General features: G+C 40.7%; 1 protein-coding gene across 10 annotated transcripts in view; it reads right to left on the bottom strand.

Annotated features, from left to right (window-relative positions):
- Nucleotides 1-25,162, bottom strand: part of SEMA6A (semaphorin 6A) — a 120,001-nt gene that overhangs the window by 64,817 nt on the left and 30,022 nt on the right. For all 10 annotated transcript variants that reach the window (XM_080574903.1, XM_080574902.1, XM_080574904.1 and 7 more), the window contains one exon: nt 2,273-2,410. In XM_080574903.1, coding sequence (XP_080431029.1) covers nt 2,273-2,372 — 100 coding nt within the window. In that variant the 5' untranslated portion in view covers nt 2,373-2,410. The remainder of the gene's footprint in view (nt 1-2,272; nt 2,411-25,162) is intronic.

Genomic DNA, 25,162 nt, shown 5'->3' with positions numbered 1-25,162 from the left:
ATTGGACTGCTATTGTAGAGCAGCTGTGGGGATTTCTGAGAAACTGTGGGTAACCACTACTTGAACTTTTTAAAATGAAAGTCACTGCATATTATTTTGGCAACCAGTCGGATACTGCAGTTCTTCTGGCAACTGGACAACAATACTGACTGGAAGCCCTCTGTTGAGTTTATGCTATCAACAAGCCAACTTTTTCCCTCTCTCTACCAATCAGCAAGAGCATTTATTCACTCTGTAACAACAGTGAACCCTTTTGACCAAGATCCACCTTGCTGTTAGATTGCATGAATACATGATCGTGATGTCTAGATGCACAGACTAGGGAGACAGTTAAATAAATGAAAAGACAATTAGAAGACAAGAGGATAAAATTCTGATGAACATCACCGTAAGGCAGAACTGCTGTCTGAGTATATACACAGAATCACAGGATGGTTGATGTTGGCAGGGACCTCCGGAGGCCATCTGGTCCAATCCACACCCCCCGCCCCCGCTCAAACAGGACCACCAGTACTGGTTGCCCAAGCCCATGTCCAGATGGCTTTTGAACATCTCTGAGAAGGGAGACTCTCTCGGCAACCTGTGCTAGTGCTCAGTCATTATACAGATTTGACTAACATCGAGCCATGCCTGAGCCTTTTCCCCATCAATATGTTTTCTCAGAAACCTGGAGATATTTGATGGAGTTTGTTTCTTCAGAAACTCAGTTACACTTTAGCGTTTTTAGCTATTGTCCTCCAAAGGTATTTTCCCTGTCAAGTTTGGTCAAAGGACTGACTTTGCCAGTGTATCTTTTGCAAAGCACTTGAGAGTGCCATGTGTCAGAAAGTCTGATAACAAAATGATAGAAAGAGAAACTTATCTGTCCCCAGACACTGAGGACTCTTGGAGAAACAAATTATCAGATTCCAACCAAGTTATATGTTCAGAAGCTTAATGCTTCTGACCAAGACCTACATACAAAATGTCACGTTCCAACTTTCAAACTCTTCTTTATTCAGTACTGTTTCCTCTGTAGCTCACTGATCTAGCAGGAGCTGAGGCTTGTATGTTCACATGCATTTCATGGTATGCTGGAGAGAAGTCACCCCATGTTTCATGTGAAAAATCAGCATCGCCCTTTCGGACTGGGACAAAGTCGGTGCTGAAGACCCAACGGTCACACCAGACAGGGTTCAGTGAGGTTTGCTTCAGAGCAGTTCTGCCATGTTCCTGTAACCCAGATACCTACTAGCAGTTGGAGCACATCAACTACACACTGGGAGCCTGTCTTTCAGTTTTGTGTTCCCCAAGACAAACAGGCTTCAGGGTGTCCAGGCCCTCGCAAAGCACAGTAAGCAAGGACAATTAGGAGATTTAATGCAAAATAAATGCCTGGTCCAAAGTAGACTTAAACATAAGCCTATTCATTGCTGACCTGCTATTCCTTAGCATGCTATTACAGAGTCACGTACTAAGTACTTCTTATTAAATATCTCAACCTTTGGGACTTCAGAAGACTTTTGTTTAGAGTAATCATAATTGAGCTGTGGTAAATGTGAAAGAATCACTTATGTTAAGCCTGACTTGCATAGTGAAATGCAGAGAAAGCTCTCCACCTGTTTAGCCAGTAAATCTCAGTACTGACTTGCAGCTGTCTGTGTTACCCTAGATTTTTTAGTCTGCCAATTACTGCTGGTAACAAAGAAGCGATATTCTGTTATAAAAGATTCGTTGTCTTGCCCTTTTTTTTTTTTTTTTTTTGTTTGTTTTTAAATCTACATTTTCAGCCAAAAAGGCCAAATGCTAACATAGAATCCATCAGAGCTTAACGAAGTAAGACTGTATATTTGTATTAGCTCAACCAATTATGATTTTAGAACTCAGCTGTTTCAGTGTGCTGTGCATGATACCCTGAGATGTATCAAGGGCTATCCAGAACTACAGTTTCACAAGTCAGGTGAGGAATTGCTTGATCACGGAGAAAAAAAAAAAAGTTTCCTTCATTTTCTGCTGGATAAAACAAGGTATTTTGTTTGATTATACTACTGAAAGGTCTGTCTGGGGAGGAGAAAGGTTGTGGTTTTGGGGGATCAAGCAGCTTACCACGCAGCAGTCACTAATCAATGTAAGAAAGTCTTGTTCTTAGTATCTGAGAATGTGAATTGGTTGATCTGGGAGAAATCAGGAAAAACAACTTTATTTATTGCACTTACAAATTGCAAAATACTGTTGACTTGAAGTCCAGTGATCACTGCTAAACAAATGAAGACCTCTGGCCTCTTATACTTACAGTTGCCATGCGAAATACTGATCGGCTCAGAATCTTCTGGGAAACCAGCCCCAGCAAAGTGTAGCAGTGTGAAGTATAGCAGCAAGGCTTCTGACCTCATAGTAGTTCAGCTGGGAGACTTTACTTCTTCACTTCACCCTGTGGAAGACAAACAAAGGCATAAGTCATTCAGTTTCAACCATTGCACATGGAAACATAAAAAGCACAAATGAAAAGGACAGAATCATAGAATCATCTGGGTTAGAAAGGACCTTCAAGGCCATCAAGTGCATCAACCTGACCTACCAAGTCTTGTCACTAAACCATGTCTCTTAGTGACCTGTCTGCATGTCTCTTGCATACCTCCAGTGGTGACTCTACAGCTTCTCCGAGCAGCCCATTCCAATGCTTGATCACCCTCTCTGAGAAGAAATTGTCTTAATGTTCAACCTAAACCACCACTACTGCAACTTGATACCATTTCTTCATGTCCTATCCGTTGTCACCTGAGAAAACAAACCAATACCCGCCTTGCTGCAGCCTCCTTTCTGTGTACTTGTGGAGATTGATGAGGTCTCCACTCAGCCACTTCTTCTCCAGACTAAACTCCCCTTGACTTCTAGTCTCTTCACCAGCTTTTTTGCTCTTCTCTAAACATGCTCACGCAACTCAATATCCTTGTAGCGAGGGGCACAACACAGAGGGAGCTTTCCTTCTCTTCAAGCTTCTACCTGTAACTGAGGAGGTATGCTGAGTTTCTAAGTAGAAACTGCCCCACCATGCATTTCCCTTCTAGCCCGTGCCCCAGCAGTGCCATGTTGTGGTGGAAGACAGGCTTAAGTACCTGTGAATTACAGTTTTCTGCCTGATCTGTTTACAAGCAATGGAGAAACTTTGTGTCCTGCACTGATCAATAGCTGACAAGTTTTACAGGAAATATTGAGTTTACATGTGTTTTTTTCTTTACATAATTAGATGATGACATACATGATAAATAAGTAAGAATTGCACTACATTATTCTGGTTAAGAAGAGATTAAGGGTTATGCTACAGGACTGATTCATACCCTGCAGAGTAGTGAATCAAGTGAAGAAACACAGAGAGAGCTTGATGGAGCATGCAGAGCATGTCATTGGGCTTTGCCATAAAAATATGTACCCATAAATTTAGGTGCCATAAAACCAATACTCCAACTTGTGATAAAATAAGGGAGAACAGAACTGTCTAAAACCAGCATTTTTTCCCTGAGTTCCACTGATGCATTCACTCATTCACATTTCATGTACAAAAATATCCCTAAATCTTGAAGATAAAAGGAACCACAGGGGCCTTCAGATACAGTGAAAGAAAACAGTGCATAATACAGTAAATAGCTCATAATTCCCAGGCAAATTTCACAGAGATGTTGATCTGCAGGGGAAATCAGTGTAAAAGTGGGGTTTCCTTTTCATCCCTTCCAAAGTTTCAAACCTTTGATGCTGTCTGCCAAAGATTCCTTCTGAACAAAGATATTTTACAGTAGCCTGTCAGTCACTCAAGATTTATGGGCAGAAAGTCAAACTTCATAACCTACATAGTCTTTGAAACTTAATTTGGCAAACAAAGTGCTAACTTGCCCTTCTGCAACACCACTTAATATTAGATACCTGTCTCCTTCTCTATGCCAAAAAAAGCATTAACAAGTCTTGAGTGTTGCATTTTCATCTGTAATTTCACAGACACAGCTGATTCCCCATCTTTTACCCAATTCAAAATGTCACGTTAATTAATTTCCCTTATCAGATATTTGCTTTTAAGTAAAATTTCAGTTCCTCTAACTGGATTGGAATAGAGCTCAGTTGTAGGGCAATACAGTCCATAAGGACTAATGATTTATTATGTTCTGTGTTGGACTATTATTCAAACACACAAATTGGAAACTTGGCTGATTCTCTCTTTCTATTAACAAAATAGCTGAGAGACTGAGTTAGACTGAGATTGGAAAAAAAATAAAATTTAATGTGAATCAATGACTGACACCTTAACTGAGCAAAGTGTCAGACGGATGGTAAAGAATAAAAATAGCAAGAATAAATACAGCACAATACAGAAACTGTCTGTCTATTATACCTTATGTGAAAATGCATACTGGAAGATAGTACATACAAGCCCCAAGAGAAGCATTTCCATCTAGCACTGGTTAGGCTGATAGCTGTGTATGATTACTGACACAGCTACATCTGCCTGCAGACACTTTCTTCAACTGTTTCCTCCATTTGTCTCTTTAATCACCTCTTACATTTTGTCTTGATTGCTAGCTCTCAAGGGCAGGAACTGTTTCCTTCTATTTGTTTCCGTGCCCAGTGAAACCTCATTTGGGGGCCTTAGGGATGCCCAAAATAGAAATAAACATCAGAAGTAAATACAATACTTGGAAATAGTTTCCCTCAAAAGGTTTGAATTAGAGGTAAGGTACACATCAAAGGCATACATTTCTTTCTCTTCTCAGAATTTGAATTGCAATTTCGCCACTTTTAAAATTTTGTCACCAGAAAGTGGCCAAAAAAAGTATCTGAACCTAATGTCCAGAGACTTAAATCCTTTCCTTCTTGAAATTGCTACAGTCCAATGCAAAACTCTTTTCTGAAATGCACATGAGCAGCAATGGTTTAACAGAGAGAAACTTATGAAGCAATCCATTTCTTCCACTTGAGCATTGTTCCTCCACAGTATCAGTCTGCAGGCTGACAATTCAAACCACTTGGCTCACAGTGAGACTCCGGAGCAGAAGAATAGCTTGCTGCTACTCCCTATCAGCACAACATCCACTATCCAGCAATGTGTGTTTGCTACCAGGAAAGCATTAAGGTACTGCAGCCATATTGTTGCCTCTTTGCCTTAGAGCCTGGAAGACTTTTCTTGTGGGTGATTCTGCACCATCACTGACATCTCATTAAGGCGTGAATACCATTCAACATAAATATATACCAGAGACACCTGCCAGCAAATGAACAACATCCAGCATGCTTACACTGTCATTTTATGTATATGGTATCGGACCACATCTTTTTTCCTTTACCTGAAAAGAATTAGCCAACAAATGAACTGTCATATTGCCTTTTAACCAAGATTAGATTAGTAGGCTTTGAAGTATATGGAATTCTCTGTCATTCCTAAAGGTAGTTTCAGAGGAGGAGAAGAGGGAGAAGAGAGAAAAAGAAGCATATTTCTCTGTTGCTTTAATACTAATGTATTTGTTTGAATTCATAGAAAGCAACTGCAGAATGTCTAATTTGATCTGTCCGTGTTTCAAGTGGACTACAAATCTGTACCACTGCCTGTGCCAATAAAGTAACAACGAGTACGACACAAGTTGCATCCAAAGGCAGCTTTCTACAAGGAGGTAATTATTCAAACATAATGTTACTTTTGCTGCTCTTACAATGGTGGAAAGGTCTGTACTGTTTCAGTGGAATTTCAGAAGAGTGCTGATTCAAGAAGGTCACACTTATTTTTAGTACAAACTTCCTTTTCAGCAAATCCTCAACTCTGGTTGGGCTCCTGGGAGTGATGTAAATGTTCTCACTTGCAACTGTACTGAAGCTACTTCCTAATCAAAAATACTTCTAAATGCAGTGTTTGAGGAAGCAAGAGTAGCTAAGTGGCAATGCTGGGTGAGTACAGGTGCCATCTCCAAATAAACATTTTGCAAACATCAGTGGAGAGACCTTCAGTCAATGTAAACCACTGTAGTTCAATCAAACTTGCTTTAAGTCGTACTGGCTTCTCAGCCAGAGAGAGTTCTCAGAGCCTTTGTTCTCCCTGCTCAAAATATACTTAATGCTCTCATAAAGGATGCTAGTGTTCACAACAAGAGTGAGTTGTGCTGCTCTTTAACTGGCGGACCCCTGGAATACAGTACTGCATGCATGTTAGAACATTCTGGAATTTCTGTCTAATGCATGCCTTGTAGCAATTGAGCTGGTGGCATTGATTAGACTTCTCCCAAGCTTCAGAAAAGCCAACTAATCTGCTTTTTTCATTTTTCTAAGACCAACACAAATACAGCTTCATGCAAGATACCTTGGTGCCCTGAATCTTCTTTCTGAAGTTTGTGATTTCAAACACTGTATACGTAAGATGACTTTTTCTTGTTCCCTCTGTGTTCCCTCCTTTTTGTCATAGTGTGATTAAGCATAAATAGGCCATATAATTTCCTAACGTATATGGAAACCAAAATTTTACCTTCTTAGATGGAATACATTTTTCTGCTTGTACAGTGCAGCCCAAAGTGGCACCAGCTTTGAATAGGATGTTTGAATATTAGTGCAATACAGTTGCTATTACCATTATATTTATTTACTCAAAGCCTCCTTATGCATATGCTAGTACATATATATACACATATATGTATATATACATATACATATACTTTCCCCCCAACATATATGCATGACACATCAGCACTAATTTAGTAAAAATCATGCTGCTGGGATGAAGGAATTTCCGAAGCTAAGAAAGTAATATTTATTCTTATATGGCTTCCAAATCAAAGAGAAAAGACTGAGCCTAGTGCTCTTCCTGATTTACAGAACCTATGGCTACCAGAAGCCAGCATGATGAGCTCTTCTTTCTGCTGCCTGAACTTTTCAGTCTCTACTGAACGACAGTCTGGGTGGAAATGGATATAGAATAACTGCCTGGCCAAGGAAATGATTACATGGCTACAGCAATACCACCTTAGTAACAGGGCTATTGTATCTAAAGCCTGTAAGCTCCAGCAAGGTTATATCATCATATGAAAAGTCTTACATGGAAGTGCTAACTTCATAGTGATCTCTAAAAGTGAATGGCCAGATTTGATCTCAAGAACAAATTCAGCAGCAACAGCAATGACACATCTATAAGTAATGATCAGAAGAGACACTATTCCGTGTTAGAAAATCTCCCATCTTGCTGCCTTGGCCTCACTGTGCATTCAGCTACCCCTGTAAAAGTCCAAGAAAAATCATGGAATGTAACCATGTCAGCATTTTCCCATGACACAGTAAGTCTGATCAGTAATGGACAGATCTTGTTATATTCATTTATTACGGACCTTCTTTACACTATGATGGGATGTGTTCACGCACAACAGCTGCACTTCAATCCACAAATTATTAGGCTTAACGTGAGAATTACCAGACAAAATTTGATGGTCTGTGTTATGCATGAAGCAAGACCAGAAAACCTAGTGGCCATAAAAAAAACATGACAGTGTTAAACAAAATCTTTTATTTCTACAAACATGTAGGGATAACTTACTCTCCTTCAAACAGAAGTCTAGTAAAAAGAAATAGTGTTTAACCAAACAGCGAGGAAACCAAAAATTTATGAATCAGAACTACTGCATAAGAAAAAACACATAACCAGAAAAAGCAACAGCTTCTATGAACTAACCCCAGAAATATCTAACAAATAGCCCTTCCCATCACATTCAACATTTCTTTTCCTGGGAAATGCAAAAGGACCACAAAAAAAGGAGACAAGAAACTGACCTGGGTTGTGTAACAGAAATAACAAAAACATTTGAGATTCTCCTGTGACAAGATCTTTAAAAGCATGCAAGTGAATGAGAAACCCAAGTTCTACTTCAGTGTCTCATCAGAAGAGACTTAGGATAGCAAGACCTACCTACCCACATGTAAAAAGCACACACTGATCTACACACATGCGTGCACATGCCTTGCCATGTTGAAGGCAGAGTGCAGAAACCAGCTGTCTGACCTGAATTCTATTCCCTGCTATGGTGCAGATTTGCCATGTGATGCTGGCAAGCATATTTTGCTTCCTTTGGCTAACCAAGCCTTTGGAAACCTCTGAGTGGAAGATGTTGTTACTGCTATTACCCTTTTAAATTCACAGTTCCTAGAAAGCAAAAGACAAGAGTTCTTTGCAAGTCAGTGAATGGAATTAGTAAAAACACAACAACATCAACAACACCAACAACAAAAAGACAGGAATACAACCTGCAAGCTGCGGTTTCCAGAAAATGAGGATAGCTAGGCCAGCACAGTGGAGCTGTTCAGGAGAGCATCCTTTGTCTGAGCCTGTTTGGGTGGTGGGCTGACTGCTCCTCAAGCACCTTGCGTGGCTGATTCTGGTAGCAGAAGGGATCATGCAAGATGCCCAGGCTGAATGGTGCCAAGGGGATCAGGCAGATGTGAGCAAACAGAAGCTCAGCAGGTGCCTGGGGGGCTCAGAAGACAGGAGACAAGTGGCTATCAGCAAGACGCATCATGGAGTGCCAGACATCACAACCGGATTGGCACGTGGCAAGACAATAGCCAGGGTGGCCAGTTCATTTTCTCTTGTCATTTCTCTAACGGTTGCTGCTCAGCCACGTGAATGGTAGTGCAGGTGGCCACAGAAACTTCATGCCAGCTTTGTGCCCACTGCCACTACCAGCCTCCAACATCTTTTTGTGACTGGCAGTGCAGCCATCATTCATCTTTCCTCTCCTGTCCTGCTCCTGTTGTCGCTACAGCTGGCCGTTCATTTCATGTGGCCAAAAAAGCGGTCTAGCACTCCAGGTATCTGGCCCTTATGCCAGGAGGCTGGTGCATGAACACAGTGGGCAATCACCACAACTCCTTTAAATCACATGGTGGCTTGGAGTCTCTCCCGAATGCTGGCAGGGGGAGGGAGGTAGAGCCCAGAGAAGGCTCCCACCTCTCTGACAACCCTTTTGAATCTAACTTTTGTGCACGAAGCACATTCTGTCTAACCTTTTCTGCATAGTAGAGAGTTCTCCCCCACTGTAAGAGGAATGCATGGGTGCCCTCTGCTATACATGCTTTACTACCATTTTAATTGGATTCAGCACTGCTTACTCATTGCCCAGCTGCTGTGGGCTGCATGCCAGATGTGACGATTAGGCCCAAGGGAAAGACACCAGTGAGAGTGATTTTGCCTCATGTACTAAGCAACAGCATCTACCTTTATTTAAAAGAACAATGCAAACTTTATTACTAGTTTGATGAAACACAGATACACTGACCATGCAGAGCTTTCCATTAAGATCTGCAGAAATGCATGGCTAAAATAAGATTTGCAAAATTTGCAAAATGCAAAGTGATTTTCAAGTGATTCAGGGGTATCTCCTTATTTTGTTCAGATCTATGTAAACATAAGTACTAACCAGCTCTCCTGTCCCTTTGTTTGCAACTTTACAAGGCCATATATCAGGCACAATAATGTCAGCTATGATATGTAACATCACTACCTCCTGCCTCCATAAGTGATAAGCTGAAAAGATTTGGACAACCCCCAGGCAGAACTGATGAGCCTCAGCCTGCAGAACGGTAGTAGCAGGTGTCAAGTCAGTAGGCAAAACTCAGCATGCCTAATGCTGGCAACCTGTCTTGTCAAGATCAACATTACTGCTCGATCCAGCACAGTACGAAAAGAAAATGTAAAGAACAAATGGAGGCCTAAATAGGAGAAACCTTCTGCTGACCTGGGTGAGACATCCTTGATGACTGCCGCGTTAATAGGATGCTGCTGTTCAGAGAGGGAACAGTCAGATGGAAGATGAACATCTCCCAGATGGAATTAGAAGCATCTTAGGCCTATCGATTTTGGTTGTAACCTTTACTGTAAACAGTCCACGGGGGCCTCATCAGCCACCTGTTCAGTGATATTTGCATTGAAATATAGAGCCAAAGCAAATGAGAAAATGGCCACAGTTCCTTGCTAAAGCATCTGCTCTGTTCCATCCCTCTGTCTATGCAGCACCAAGAATAGCAAAGGTACACGTTTTAGAGGAAGGGGTAACACAGTGGCACTAGCTCACTCACACAGCACCAGAAACAATGAACACACCATTTGTCATGATGTTGATGGTGGTGGTAGTGGTATTATATCATGCAATATTTCACTTTCTAATAATTGCTCAATTCTATACTGAAATCAGGCTTGCCAAAACTGGGAGGAAAGCCATCTGTGCCTGAAGGATGACTGCCAGAAACATTTGCAATTTTATTTTGGGGTTATAAACCTGCAGAATGGAACAAAGGCAATGCCTAAATAACCCCTTTCACTCACCACCCCCAACCACATACAGCAACAGACCTAACCCTGGAACAGTTTGGCTGGTCATTACAAAGATGTCTTTATTATTTTTAAAAGCCTCACATTTAAGAGATAAAAATAGCTCTATTGATTATTTGTGGGACTTCAGCAAACCTCTGTCAAGGTTTTGAATTGATTTAAGAGCTAAATGTAGCAATCACTGCTTTTTGACAGGAGAGAATGCCATCTCTAATATATACTCTGCTGTTTCATCTCAGCATGCTTAATAGAAAACAGATACACTACCAGCAACATCATTACTCTCCCCAACCCTCACTTTGCCTGGGAAATATCAGTGCCAGTCAGCTGACCTTCCATTCTCTCATCTGATAGATGGAATAAAAATTATGTAGCTGCAGGTGACCCAAAGCTATAATGGGAGTGAAACGTGGCCTCCCTTTGTTTTCCTTTCCTTTTAGATAACAAAGGTGAAACATGGAGCCTGCTGTATTTACACAGCAATATTGACAATTGCTACTGATTAAAAGTTTGAACACAGCCCTGCAGACATTGTCTCAGCTGCCACGTGTCTGCTGTAAATGTAACATTAGGATCAGGCAGTAATCCTAAAACAATCTCTCCAGCTCAGCCAGATCTTCAGGTCAGATTTCCTCAGTTCCTTAGCATCTGCCTGCTTTCACTGCTGGTACGTACTTATTTGGATTCCAGCCCTTCTTCACCCTCTGACCAGAAAGAAAGCCTTAATTACCACTCCACTTACCTCTGTGTAACAGATCAGATTGATACACAATGGCACAGGTTAACTCTGAAGACAAAGTTAGGATCCCACAGAAGATACTGCTGTGTTTAATGCACCTAATTGCTGCTTAACATAATCACAAAAAAACTCTCTCTCTCTCTCTCTTTTTTTTTTTTTTTTTTTTTAATGCAAGAAACGATGTTAGCTCTTCATGCATGAAATTCAGCTATATTCTTCAGGAAACTTGTCCCATTTATTTGAAATAAAAGTGATGGACATTTTTGTAAGGTGATAAAACAGCAGAGAAATGCAGATCCTCACATTTAAGTCAGCTGTTAAGTAATCAGATCACACTGATGAATTTTGGTGCAATTTGGCCAGTTGCAGCCCTAAACACATTTCTGCAAAAGTTGACCTACTGACATGGCTTCATTTACGCTGAATGAAATAGCAAGTTTTGCCAGAGTATTTTCCAAAAGGAACCAACTGACCTGGCTATGAAGTGGTCTGATACAATACCAAGGTACTCCCCTTCCCTCAAAATACAAATGAATTCTACTGCAAATGCTACGAACGGACATGGACATCTATGTATTAATTACTCCAGCAGTCGATGCCATGCTACCCCAAAGCGCTGCACTGGGGTGCAGCCTCTGGGCTGCCCACCACTGCCCTGCACGACAGCAGCCTAGTCATGGCAACAGCAAGATTTTGGCAGACCTCAGCATTGTCTGCTGTGGAAGGCTGCTCGGCACAAGGAAATGCAGACATGGAGCCATCAGGCGAGCCGACTCCTACAGGCAAAAGAAAGTGTAAGGCTTGTCCCGTTGGAAATCAGGCAAATTCATCTTGATAAGTTATGCTTGTCCCTGTCAGATAAGAACCTCAAGTAAGCAAAGACTTTGCAGTATGTATTTTTAACTTTAGCCCCCAAATTTTTTTATTATATTGGTTTTCTCAGGTTTCTCTGCACCTTTCAGAATAGCATGAAAGAAACTACTGCAAACATGAATTTTCCACAAAAAATGTAATCCCTGAAGAAAATTTTAAGTGCTGGTGGATAAACACAAGTGCATGGGAAACAAAAAAAGAAACAAACAAAAAACCCACCTCTGAGTGCTAAGGAAACAATCAATTTAAGTGGGAAAACTGTTAATCAGCACTCCATCTGACATTTCTCACCCTTGAACATCCATCCATCCGTCCGTCCGTCCATCCATCCATCCATCCATCCATCCATCCATCCATCCATCCATCCATCCACGTGTCCATAAACACAGACTTTCACCCCAAATTTAAAAGGCTCATTTATCACAGGAAAGGGTTTTTATTAAAACTTTAGAGAAATTTCATAGATCTGTCTTTCACGATTACTCTTCACTGCCCAATGTTTTTTTGCTGATATTTTTGGAAACTTTAAAAGAGTAAAATAAATCTGACTCTGAGACAGAAAATCCATGTAGTTTGCTTTTCCTCTGAGATGAGCATGATGCTTGCAATAATCCAGTTCCTGCAGTTTGCTAGTAATTGCTAGCTGCAAGTGGCAGTCTCTGAGCTTTGTTCTGCCTAGATTCACGCCCAAACAATTCCCAAATTTTACATTACATATAATCCTAACAGCTTTATGGACAAGTTAATACTAGAAAGAACCCTATCCCCAAGAACGCCTCTTGGGTAAAGGGATGAACTCAGTGTGGCAACATGACACATTCTTCACTCATATTTTCACTGCACCACAAAAGGGTTATAAAAAAAAAACAAAACACAGAAGGCAAAGCAAGAAGCCAACAGATACACTAAAAAAAACTGTATTTCCAGGATACTGCTGAGACAAATGATATTGTCAGTTAACCTGGACATAAGGTTAATTACTGTAATTCAATTTATTTTAAGGGAAAATGCTATATGCAGATATCATCAATTAACCTCTGCATATAAAAATCACAATTTCTTTAATTAATAGAACAGTGCAAGATCACTTTAATTACTGGGAGTCTGTTACTGAGGGGAAGCACAAAATTATCTGATATGATTGCAAGGGCAAACTTAACATTGAGGTATTGTGGATCAGAAAAAGTGAAAAGACATTACAGTTACACAGAGATGAGGCCCTGCACCACACAAATACACTGCTCTCTTCTCCTGACACACATTCACCCACACACTGAAGAATACAAGCATCCTTACATGTTCAGTCACACCTGCTTCTTAGCGCAGCACGAGGGAATTAGAGCAGCATAGAAAAGGGAGTCAAAAGCAGCATTGACAAATGCCTGTACTACATGTTACAAAAGCAATAGCTCTGTTATTATGTGCTTTACTTCTCTGGAAAAGCTGTGGAGAAAAAGGATCAGTGTAGCAAGAGAGAACGAGCCCACAGAGTATGACTGCCTGAATGGGGCATGATGGATGAGCTTCCTCGTGGATAGGAAAAGCCTCTAATCCATTCTCTGGCTCATTGGTGGAGCAAGGCAAAGCCACTCTCTTCTTTTCCGGGAAATATTCTCTGCCCTTTTAAAACCACGTGCAGGGGTTTCGCAAAGGACAACCCCGACTGTCACCCAGATGAGGCAGCAGTCTGCTTCCAGGTCCTGTGCTAGGGCAGGCTCAGATATGCAGCCTTCAACACAGCACCAAGACAAAGGCATTTCTATATTGCTTGCAGTTCCTACAGCTATTTTAGGAATGATTGGCTGCATTCAGGTTCCAACAACAATAATGAGATACACGGGAAAAGAAGTTATTTTTACAGCACCAGCACCTAGCTAATGATTGATGCTGAAAACATCATTATTAATACTCCAGCTAATTTTGTGGAGTTGAAAATAACAACACTGTGCAACAAACAGAATGTAGATATCATACCCATGATGAAACCACATCTACCAGTACCAGAACAACAGGAGTCTCACCCTGGAGTTCACTGAGGAAAGCTCAATTCTAACTGTAAGACCACTGCTTTCTCAGACAACTCGAGACCTATTCCCAAACTTCCTGCTCTTTTATCCCCCGACTGGGGAACACAAGAAAAGCAACGGTTCATTAGTTGAATGCACCTACGTGAATTCAGCAAGATTGCTTGATGAGTAGGCACACAGAGTCATGGGTTTTCTACAAGTCTGCCAGGTGTTTTTGAACCCAGATGAATTCTTCATAGTTTCCCTGACAGAACAGAAATTCCTGTGTAGCAACAGGGAAGAAGACAGCATAGCTGGCAAGCTGCTGCTGTTATTTCTTACTCTGCAGTTCTGCTGCTTATGTGATTTATATCAAATGCTGCAGAGAGAGTTTCCTCTAACTTCAGGTTGGCCTCAGTAATGTGGACATTCAGCTGATCAGCTGCCAGGAGCCGACCTACAGCCAAGTCCCAAATTCCTGCCAGTAGAGAGAAGAGGAAAAAAGCAAAAAATACATTAGACCATAAAATCAAATTACTTTCTAATGAGACTGAAGGCTGAATGCATGCACTGTGCTGAACTCGCTAGAAAAGCTTGAAGAGATCCAGGTTGCCATAAAGGTGTAGACTCCAATCTGGCAAACCCATATCAATCCTTGCCTACATGTATGAGTAACATCCCAGATACACCACAGAGCAATGATTCTCCAGCTTGCAGCAGAACTACATAGTTAGCAGTTACAACTAAAGGACACTGGCTTGTTTTTATTTTTACTGCTGGAAATGCTGACCTTGATGTCTGCTGGATTGTAAATAGTAACTAGATAACTGTTGCCACTGGACTTCAGAGAAAACTGTAGTTGCTGTACAGATCACGCCATCAGCATCAGCTCATGGGTTATGTTGCTTCACCTATTTATAAGCCTTCCATGTACAAAGAACTGTATATACTTAACAACTGCATCCTCATGAAAGCACATCTCCTTACATAAAGACTCAGTTACATTCTGCTAACTTTATGGCTTTTGGGTAATGTCTCTCTTCTAAAGCGAGGAAATGGAAATACCACATCCAGATTTCCTGTGAAATTTGAGGTTGTCGGTAATCTTTCAGAAGAAGAAAATCTTTTAGTTTGAATTCTTGCTTTCTTAGAGTAACCAAATGAGATGCTTTTGGTCGTATTGCATGCTGTATTTCTTCTCGTTAAAATTTGCCTGTGAGCAATTCAAAAGAGAATCTCATGGGTTTTACTCTTCAGTGGTAAACATTACCACAGTAGATTTAAGTAAGAGACTATTCTTTGCACATGCATGCACCTATATTAAAACTCTGCTTGTGAAAAACTCAATTTTAGAATATCTATGACTATACACATTGACAATTTCTGGTATCTGTACAACAGGATCACCTACATAATGGTCTGTGATCACTCAGTAAAAGAGCTTTCAGATCCAAATATAGCACAGACAACACATCTACACAAGTGTTAAAACATTCAGGCTCAAAAAAAAAAAAAAAAAAAAAAAAACAAGTGTGACATACAAAAGATGACAACATGGGCAAGTTTCCTGAAGCAGCTTTTTGGAAGACCTCTCTCAATGACTTGCAGTAACAAAGCCACGTGAAAGGACTTCCTTTAGGCACTTCTCCTCTTCTGGTGGAAATTTGAAGAAAGCACTAACCTATAAAATCTTTTCGGGAAGCTGAGAGGGCACTGAGCTCTGCTACCTGACATCTTTATTACTTCAGGGTTCTTAGCAATAGCTTTTCCTAGATATCTGTTATAGATGTATCTCAGTGGGAAAAATAGCCAAGAACTTTCCCACACTCCCAAAAACTTCAGGAAAGGGAGCCCTGTATTTAGTTCACTTATCAGTCAGCTACTCTCACTGCTTTTGGATTCAGAAACACATCCAGCCACAAAACAAATGGCACTCTCCAAACATGCCAATCAAAAATTTTAAACAAAACAAACAACAAAACATAATTTTGAATAGTGAGAATATTACATATTTCAAAAATACACGGAAGAATAAAGGTTGAAATTTACTGAACCACCTCATTGAATGCTGAGGCCTACCACAACTTTCCTCCTTAATTTGAAGCTAGAAATCATGTTTGTTTGGTTTGTTTTTCCCTCAGCAAATAACCATACTTTTTTCCTCTTTGTCCTTAAAGGATTACCTAGTCCCCCTGAACAGGAAAAAAACACCTGCACAGGATCTGCATGGAGGAGTATGGAGTCATTAGGGGCAGCAGGAACCTATGACTAGAAAGACTGAGGTGCAAAATGGCAATGCTAAATAAAATGTTTTTATAAAGAACAAAATTTGTTTGTGAAAATGAAAACTGATGCCTTGCTGGTACAGACTGCAAGAAATGCTTGTACTCTTCCTTTCTTAATCCTTAAGGAGCTCCCCAGAAGCTCTTTCCTTCGTTGCAGTTACTTCCAGGAACACTCTCTTGTAAAAGAACTTGGCTTTCCTCACACAAGAACAGATTTGGCTTTCCTTACACCAGAACAGATTACTCCCCTTACTCATACACACCCTTACATTCCCCCAAAACTGAGAATGTTATTTCTGCGGCAAGCTCGTGGTGACATATGGTATCTTCCCTCCTTATTTTGGGAGTGCTTTCAGATGATCACTAATGCTTCACATAAAATAGAATTTAAACCAACAACAACAACAAAACCTGGTTCTTTAAGATCAAGAGATGACTAAACTTGGAATACACCTTTTAACACAATTTTGTTAAAGCTGAATTGTGACATTCTCTTTTCTGGATGTTGTTAAGCTCTGAAGTGAGGTTTTATATGGATGAATTGGGATAGAGAGATGTAGTAGACTTCTCACAGGGGTTGGGCAAGGAAGAAGAAGAAGAAAAGGAAGAGGAAGCTGCTTCCTTCTGGAGCTCTCCAGCCATCTTCCCTCTTTTTCCATTTGGGATACAGACCAACTGCCTTGCTCTTTCTCAGTTGCTGGAGCTAGGCACCCTGCTTTCCCTTGACCCATCAAACAAAGGTAACCATATCCCTCTGCCAGGAACTAAGCATGCAGCCCCTGCTGTGTGTTCCCCAGGGGCATGACACAGTGATCCAGAAGAATTTTTCCTGGCTGGAAATGCAAATGGGCACAGAAATATTTTCATAACAAATTTCACTGCTTTTTCATCTCTTGCTGTGCATACTTAGAAATGTACAAGGTCAAACATATTAGGACAAGAATGCTAAACTAACACATGCTCCATAGGCTCTTCTTGCCTAGGTTTCTCTTAAACAGGATTAATTGTACTGCATGAACCAACACACACAACTTATCTTAAAAACTTTCCTTTCCAGTATACTGCTTTCAAGGTATTTCCAATGTAAATACAGACAAAAGGTACACTCTCTTTTATGACAGCCCTGAAATAAAGGAGCTCTAATTAGCAAAACCAGATTTGACTTCAGAGGTAACAGTTTTGAATGCTACAGTAAGAAACCTCTCCTTTCACCTTATTCAGCAGTAACCACTCTCACCTTTCCTCCTTCTTACACCTTTTCCTCTTTGACTTTGCAAATCTATACAGTAGATGAATAGATGATTTCCTACAATAAGAATCTGATTACTGATTGCTACTTTGTCACAAACCACCTGCACATCATCTACAGTCAATCAATGTCCTGTATAAGCTGACAAAGTCCCATCCTGTCCAAACTATTTTTGCTATTTCTAGCTAGATCCAACTACTTAGTAGTTGTAAAGCTGTAACCCAGTTTCTGCCTATCACAAATTATACAGTTCGGGCTACAACCCATATGGCAAAATACTGCTTGGGATTAAAGCAGAGAATGTGATCAACAGAGTTACCAACAGCAAGAAAATAATTTTTAAAAGATATTACTCTGCTGGAAGAATATACTGCTCCACTGGAGTTCCTTTTGGTTGTTCTTTTTCTAAATGTTTGTTTTACCCCAAGAATGCTGTGCAATTTTTAAGAAAAAAAGACTGAGAAGTTTACAATCTATGTCGACAACACATACATTTGTGGATGAAGCATTTTTTCCAAATTTTTACAAGAAAAACAGTTAGATGCAAATATACAAGCCTTCTTTGACTTTGTTCTTTCTCTAAACAAACTAGACTGTAAAACTATTGATGGAGTTTCAATAGCATAGCAGCCACTGTAATAACTGAGTTCCAGCATCCCAAACTGCTGCTCAGGTCAACAGAGTTTTCGGCTTGAACAAACGCAGTGAATTGCTGACCTCCAGTCCAGCACCAAGTCCTTCTAAAAACTCAACCATCCACGCACGCACACACATGAATGCATTCCCCAAGACAGATGAATTATTGCTTGCAGTTTCTGTTTCGGCAGGGACATGGCTTTGGAGCACAGTTTTCCAGTTCAAGAAGCACAAACATGATTCATCTCACTGGCAATGCTCAATTCATAATCATCTATTTGTTTGGTGTTTCCATCATTACCAACTGATCAGTCAGAGTTACCTCTTTTTCTAGCTACAAAACTTACAAAACTTATTTAAATAGCAAAAAAGTTGTTATTAATTTATTTTTTATTTTTTTTTTCCCCAAACAGTAGACTTCAGACACATTGGTGCTTTAAAAACCTGGGCAGGGTCTGGTAGTGGATTGCACAATTCACCACTTGGTCTTGGTTCAGTAACAAGAGAAATGATTCCCCACATTTTTCAATTGTCCTATAAAAGTTTTTCTTTGTTCTGTCTAATCAACTGAGTTAAATTAAATTTAACTATTAGGCTGCAACATCTGCATTTACCTAGAATACTTCAATCATCGCAGTAAATTTACACTTAAAAGCAAACCTCAGAATGTCTTGGACAAATTTAAGATTTAAGATGCAAATAGTTACCAGATGATAGAACTAAAATAATATGGTTTCAATCAACAGTCATTAATTTTTAAGTTTCAAGTTTAGCAGTAATAAGACAATATTCAATGTTACTTTTTTTTCTTTTTTCTTTTACAAAAAAAAATAAGACAAAGAGCCAAGGGTCAGTACTGAAGGAAAACAGTATCATAAGCATCAGTGACAAAAAGGAAGGGAAAAAAATACAATCCAGCACATTACAGCTTTCAGCTGAAATCACAGCCAGATCTTGCATGATATAAACAGCAGCAGTAGTTCCCTTGAGACTGCAATGTTACGCACAAAACACTTCATTGATGTCTCTGAGGGACCAAAGGAGGCTGAAGGTCTGTTTTAGCTAACTATTCCAATCCTCCAATCACCTCCCCCAGAATAAGCACTCACCTTCTTTAACCATAGCAGCAGCTAAAAGCCCAACTGCTCACTGCTTTGAAGAACTTGCACTTAATAAAGCTCTGTAAGTTTGATTTCTAAGTTTTTCTAAATTTAAAAAAAACACTAAAAATATATTTTATAGAGTTTATTAATCTTTATCTTTGGTATCCAAAAGCAGTGAAGGCTTCTGAAAGGCTAGCAAGTAATTCAGAGGCAAGTAGTGAACACCACCTCATCTGAGTCTTGCACTGCTCTTCTCATTCCCCTCCTCTTCCCAGCCTCCCCCCACCCCCCCGTACTTTGTTGACATCAAGATGGACAATACATGAAAATTTGATTCTTGGTAAGACGAGTCATGCAAATTAGCTTAATGAAATAGATGACTTTGTGTATGTCCCTTTGATACTGATTAAGCTCAAGTATCCACTCAGCTAATGACTAAAGCAATACCATGAGAGCTCATGTGGAAGTGCCATAGCTATACTTTTTTTCTAAACAGCCCTTTACTCAGCACTTATATCTACCTCAGGTCCCCCTGGCCAGGAAAACAGGCCAGCTTCCAAACAGCAGACAGAAGCAGTTAACTGCTTAAGACATGACTGACACAACATAAAAATCTGCAGCTACTTTACACAGCTTGGGCCTCATCGCTTAAAGGAGATATGCTTTTGTGTCCCCAGTTTTCAAAGCAGATTACCAGTGCACTGCAAGAGGCTGCTTTGACTCTGTAATTATAGCCATCTTAATAATGATCTGTTCGATGGCTGCCTACTGCTGGTGCCCAGACAATTTAATCACTGTGCACTCAGCTGTGGAGAACTAGCTATCCTTCCTGTCATTTGAAACATGGGACATGTTGTGTGAAGGCGGTGTAAATGAACATCTGCTGAACTAGCTGGCTAATATACTTTCATTATTTAAAGCCTAAACTACAAAGTAGACTAGTAAAAGTGATAGCACTTTGCCTCTTATTACAAAAAGATTCTTCACCTCAGCTGTACTAGATGAACAGTCACTTCTTACCAGGCCTATACATATATTATTTATTGAGCACCAGCTGTGTGCTCGGCACTGTACAGATATAGAGAGATGCAATCCCTACTCCTGGGAAGTTTTTATACTCAAAAGTAGAGGAATTTGGCAGTCATTCTGCTTGTAGAAAACCCATTGACTTCACTACTGGGAGCTGTTGCAGAAGCAGGCATTAAGGCAGTTGTTGAAGCCAGTACAGTACCAGGTTGTAGCTGCAGTGAGATATGAAATCAATGCAGTGCTCCTACATGAACCTGTGAACTTTTAGGCCTTGTGGAAAGTACTGTGAAAGCCAACACAGAAGAGCTATGAATATCGCCCAGCATATGCAAAGATGCAGAAAGATGATGCAGTACTACAAGTTCCAATAGTTCTTTGTTGCTGATGCTAGGCTTCTCTCTACACCTCACCACCTGTTCTTGCTGTCTTAATCTGTTCTCATGCTATGATGGTTTCAAGGCAATATTGATTCAAGAATGTCCATCAACAGAAGAACCAATGTCCAATTTCCTCCAGTACCAGGGATTTATTAAGACTCCTAAGTAAACACCAGGAGTTGGCCTAATGTGAGAAGGAGAAATGAATCACCATCATGACCTCCAAAACGTATTTTATACTTGAGATGAAATCCTTCTCTCAGATTCCTACAAAGATTTCCCACACCTAAAGAACAGAAGTGTCTGAAGTTACAGTTGTATTTATACACAGTGGATGGAAAAAGCTGAAAAAGAAATGGAGAAGAGCAAGGCTTAAGAGGAAAAAAAGGGGGTAGACCTGGGTACAGGAACTGGGGAACAGAGAACAAACAAAGCTAAAACTGTGAAGATGGAGGTTCAAAGAGCTGGAACAGCTATGGAGGGAGAGCTGTCACAGCATCTGGGCATGGAGGGAGAGAAAAGACTGGCAATGTGAGTGGGAGATGGAGAGAAAAATACAAAGATAAGAAGGAGATTTTAAAATGAATATAGCTGTAGAAAGACTGCAAGGCAGACAGACAGATGCAGATATGTGTAAAAGAATCTTTAGAAGTGAAGGAAGGCAATTACAGGCAAAGGGAGAAGAAAGAGAAAAGATTCAGAGGAAATTCATAAGAAAAGGAAAAAAGAAGGACATCATCTGGTTGGAAAGAATTGAAAGAGTAAGAGAACACATCATTAATACTACTGTTGAATGTTATACTCATTTTCATTTGGAGTCTCTGCTTAGAAATTGGGTCTCATGGATATGAGTTATTTTGTTCCTTACTAAATCACCAACTTTTTAATTTTACAGGAATAATTAAAGGAGAGGGAAGGGCACAGGGAAGTCTGTGTATTGACTGATGCCATGAATTAAACAGGCGAAGACATTGCCCTCCCCACAGCTGGCTCACAGGAAGACCATGGGTCCCAGTAGCACAGCTACACATAACACAGGTTCATAGCCTGCATCCTGTAGGTCTCTACTGGACCAAAAGCCTTTCCCATTGCTTCTGTCAGATTCTCTCTGGTCATGTGCCATTGACACTGCTTCTTTATCAGCTTCTAAATCACATAAATACATTAAAACACAGTAAATACTTCCTTACATGCACTTTTCCATATCACTAGTCACTGTAGTTGCCTCAGAGATACATTTTGATCACACACAAAAGGAAAAGTAGCTTCTAGATCATGGCTGGGAAGGCAGGTGGTCCACGAAACAACTATATCACTCTTGTGAGACTTAAACTAAAAAAGCTGGAGACTTACTGAGCCAAGGGAATTTTGCCTGTGCATGAGAATTGTCCTTATGTTTAAGAGATGAAGAATTTGGAGTCTGGGCCCAGCTCCCTGTGTGTATCCATGTGTGGCTTGATTTATATAGTAATTGTGTCTGTTGCCTGCAGCACATGTACTTGTTATAAAAGCATGGGAAAATGTCTTCCCACAGAGCACTATCATACACCTCAGACAGTGGCTGCAAAGGAGAGGACTGACAAATGACCCATAAGGAGGGGAAAAAAATATCTAAGCTTCAAGGTGGCATGGAAGAGCACGATGGGAAGGACAGAGGCAGGGGAAAAGCAAGGACAATGGAATGGGAACCTCAAAGAACTAACAAGGAGCAAGAACGTACACAGAAAGCCCACCACATCATGGACCTAACTCATCTCATGGGAGTTGGGCAGATAAATCTAAATAGAATAGACCTCCATTTTCATACAGCTGCAAAGATAAACATCCTTCCCATGAAATCGTTATAAATCCCTAATCTTCAGGGTCTATTTAAAAATTGTAACTCAGCTGTTGCAATTTGTATTGGACTGGAATTTGGCAGTCCCAGACATCAAATCAATTCCACATGAGAAGGGAATCTACAATACTCCACTTTACAGCCTGAAATTGCACTTTCAAGGGTTTTAGATGCTTTCTACACTACTCCAAAGTGAAAGAAAGAGTAGGATAATTTTTAAAGCTAGGGATCGTTGCAGCTCTCAGTACAGTCAATGGAAAATTCCCACTGGATATAAAGGACCCAGTCAGAAATACAGACGACATGCTTTTGACATTGCTCTTCTCAAAAACAATGAAGAAATAAAAATGATGCATCAATATTTAAGATTAGGGCATTTACATCCTGAATATGTACAATAGATATTCGACATTAATATATCACTTACCAGCCAGACATGCTGTTATATAGCACATTGCTGTTCCTTGCATAGTCTTTCATTGATTTCCATGCATTTCTCCATGCCTTTTTTTTTTTTTCCTAATACCATCTTATTTTAATGGGGTTACATGTCCCACATAAGGTTCGTATTCCATATGGCAAAGATAATGAGCTATGCACTGTCATACATTCAAACCGTTAAAAGAATGCAAACTGCAGATCTGGATCCTGAAATATATAGGCAGACAAAACTGCCATTTAATTTAATAAAGTCAATGGGACTGCAGCCAGTAAGTCAGACCTTATGAAATTAATATTCTGCACTAGCTAGTCTGCTAGTTTATGTTATAGGATGTGTCGGGCACTGCTAAAGACAACATACCGAATTCAACCTCACACAACCCTACAGCAGGAACACTCCGTTTATTTATATGGAAACGTTCCTACTAAACAAGCACTGGAACCTGTGAAGTCTGGTTTGCTAGGAATTTGTGTCTTTAAAAGGACAGAGTTCCCTGTCTGGAGGCCCCAGTGAAGTCGCACTCTTCTACCTGCTTGCTGGGTCTCATGAAACTTGCAGTACCTTGGAAAACCACTGTCTTGCTGGCAGTTTGGGCTATGTCAACCCAGCCCCTCAAAAGTTACTGTGGGAGAGCTGACAGCCACATGTGTGCAGACAATATGATCACAGAAGCCTTTTTCCTTAGGATGCCAGGCTAAAAATATATCCATTTACATTAATTGCGCAGAAGAATTTCAGCCCTGGAACTACAGTGGGAATTGTACCCCAAATTGCTCAGAGCCAAATTTAGCCCTGGAGACTGAATGAGGCTCAGCCTATCTCTGAATCCCCTCAGTTCTGTGGGTTTCAGACACTTCCTTCACACTGTCCTCACACAGTTGTTTGCATTTAATGGGAAACAGTTGAGTTTCCTGTTAACTTGTAAGCAAACAAAGCGCCCTCTCCATGAGCACTGGGGTCCCTGCCTGGCTGCCTTTAAATAGCCGAGGCTGACCAGATAGTGACCGTCAGTTCAGCGAAGAAAGGACCGTTGTGCCAGCCCGCTGCCCCCCCGGGAGCTGGGCCACACAGCGCTGCCATCGCCTGTCGCAGCCCCGCTCACAGCTTGGGGAGGTAGGCTGAGCAGACAAGAGCTGGCTGTAAACGTGTCGGGGCGACATCATCGTGCAAAAATCCTGGAACAGATGCTGGCGGGTGGACAAAAATTTGTTACTTATTTGCAGGGATTTTAGAACGGGAAAGGCGCGGGGGGGAGTAAAATACCTCAGTTCTCCACACAGGGACCTGGCAAAATCCCAAACCCTGCTCCCCCTGAAAAGCTCCGTGTGCCAGCGTTTCCTTCAGGTACTACGGCAGCGTCGACAGCAAGATGTTCTCAGCAGCCGAGTAACAGCTGCACAATACAAGCAGCAACTGAATGGCTGAACAGCTCTTTATACAGGCGTGGTGTGATAAAAACCTGGTGTTCTTTTGTGCTTCACAAAGCCTCTACTTTGCTGACTCCAAGTTCAAATCTCACGGGCTATTAGGAGAAGGAAGAAGGACAATGCATTAACATGCACGGTAGAAAAGAATGTGCTTTATTCTGGAAACCAAGCCTGCACTAGGAGCTGTGTTACATCCTAAATACCAAGCCAGAAACAGCTTTCATATCAATTAAAAGGTAAGTATTTTGGCACACAGCGATCGAGCCTTCAGTCGCAGTGCAACTCAAGCCTGATCTACACGATGTGGTAAAAGTGGAGCACTGTCCCCTCACTAGCTGTGCTCTCTAATAAGGACAAACGAAAGAGATACAAAGCCGTCATCAAATGGCAGTCTTGCATCTTATTTTTTAGAGGTTGTGACTTTTTTTCCCCCAAGTTCCCAATCTTTACTCCCCATAGAATAAATAATAGCCACATAAATGAGAGGTTGGAACCTCTCTTTATACCAATGAGTCAAACCTTGTGTGAGCAGAGATAGTTAGGCTATTTCTAACTCATTTGAATTGCGCTGAAGTAACAATAAGAGGAAAAATATATATATAGATCGGGAGACCATGGTACAGAAAGGCAGAGGAGGACTGGATTGGCTATTCTTGGTGGCAAGCTACGAGCCAACTGAAATACCTGGTCTCCAAGTTTGTTCTTCAGGGGAGTTATCTAATGCCCTTCTCCTCATGTTTAAATTTTGTCCAGAAGAGGGCTTGTAAGGAGGCCATACCGAATTCAGGTGGAACAGTGCATGACTGGTAGGTACCCTTCCACAGTGAGCTAGCTGGTG

Source organism: Anser brachyrhynchus (genome assembly GCF_964034855.1).
Source record: "Anser brachyrhynchus genome assembly, chromosome: Z".
NCBI classification, from domain to species: domain Eukaryota; kingdom Metazoa; phylum Chordata; class Aves; order Anseriformes; family Anatidae; genus Anser; species Anser brachyrhynchus.
The sequence above is the reverse complement of the archived record's forward strand: the minus strand, read 5'-3'. Positions and strand labels throughout refer to the sequence as shown.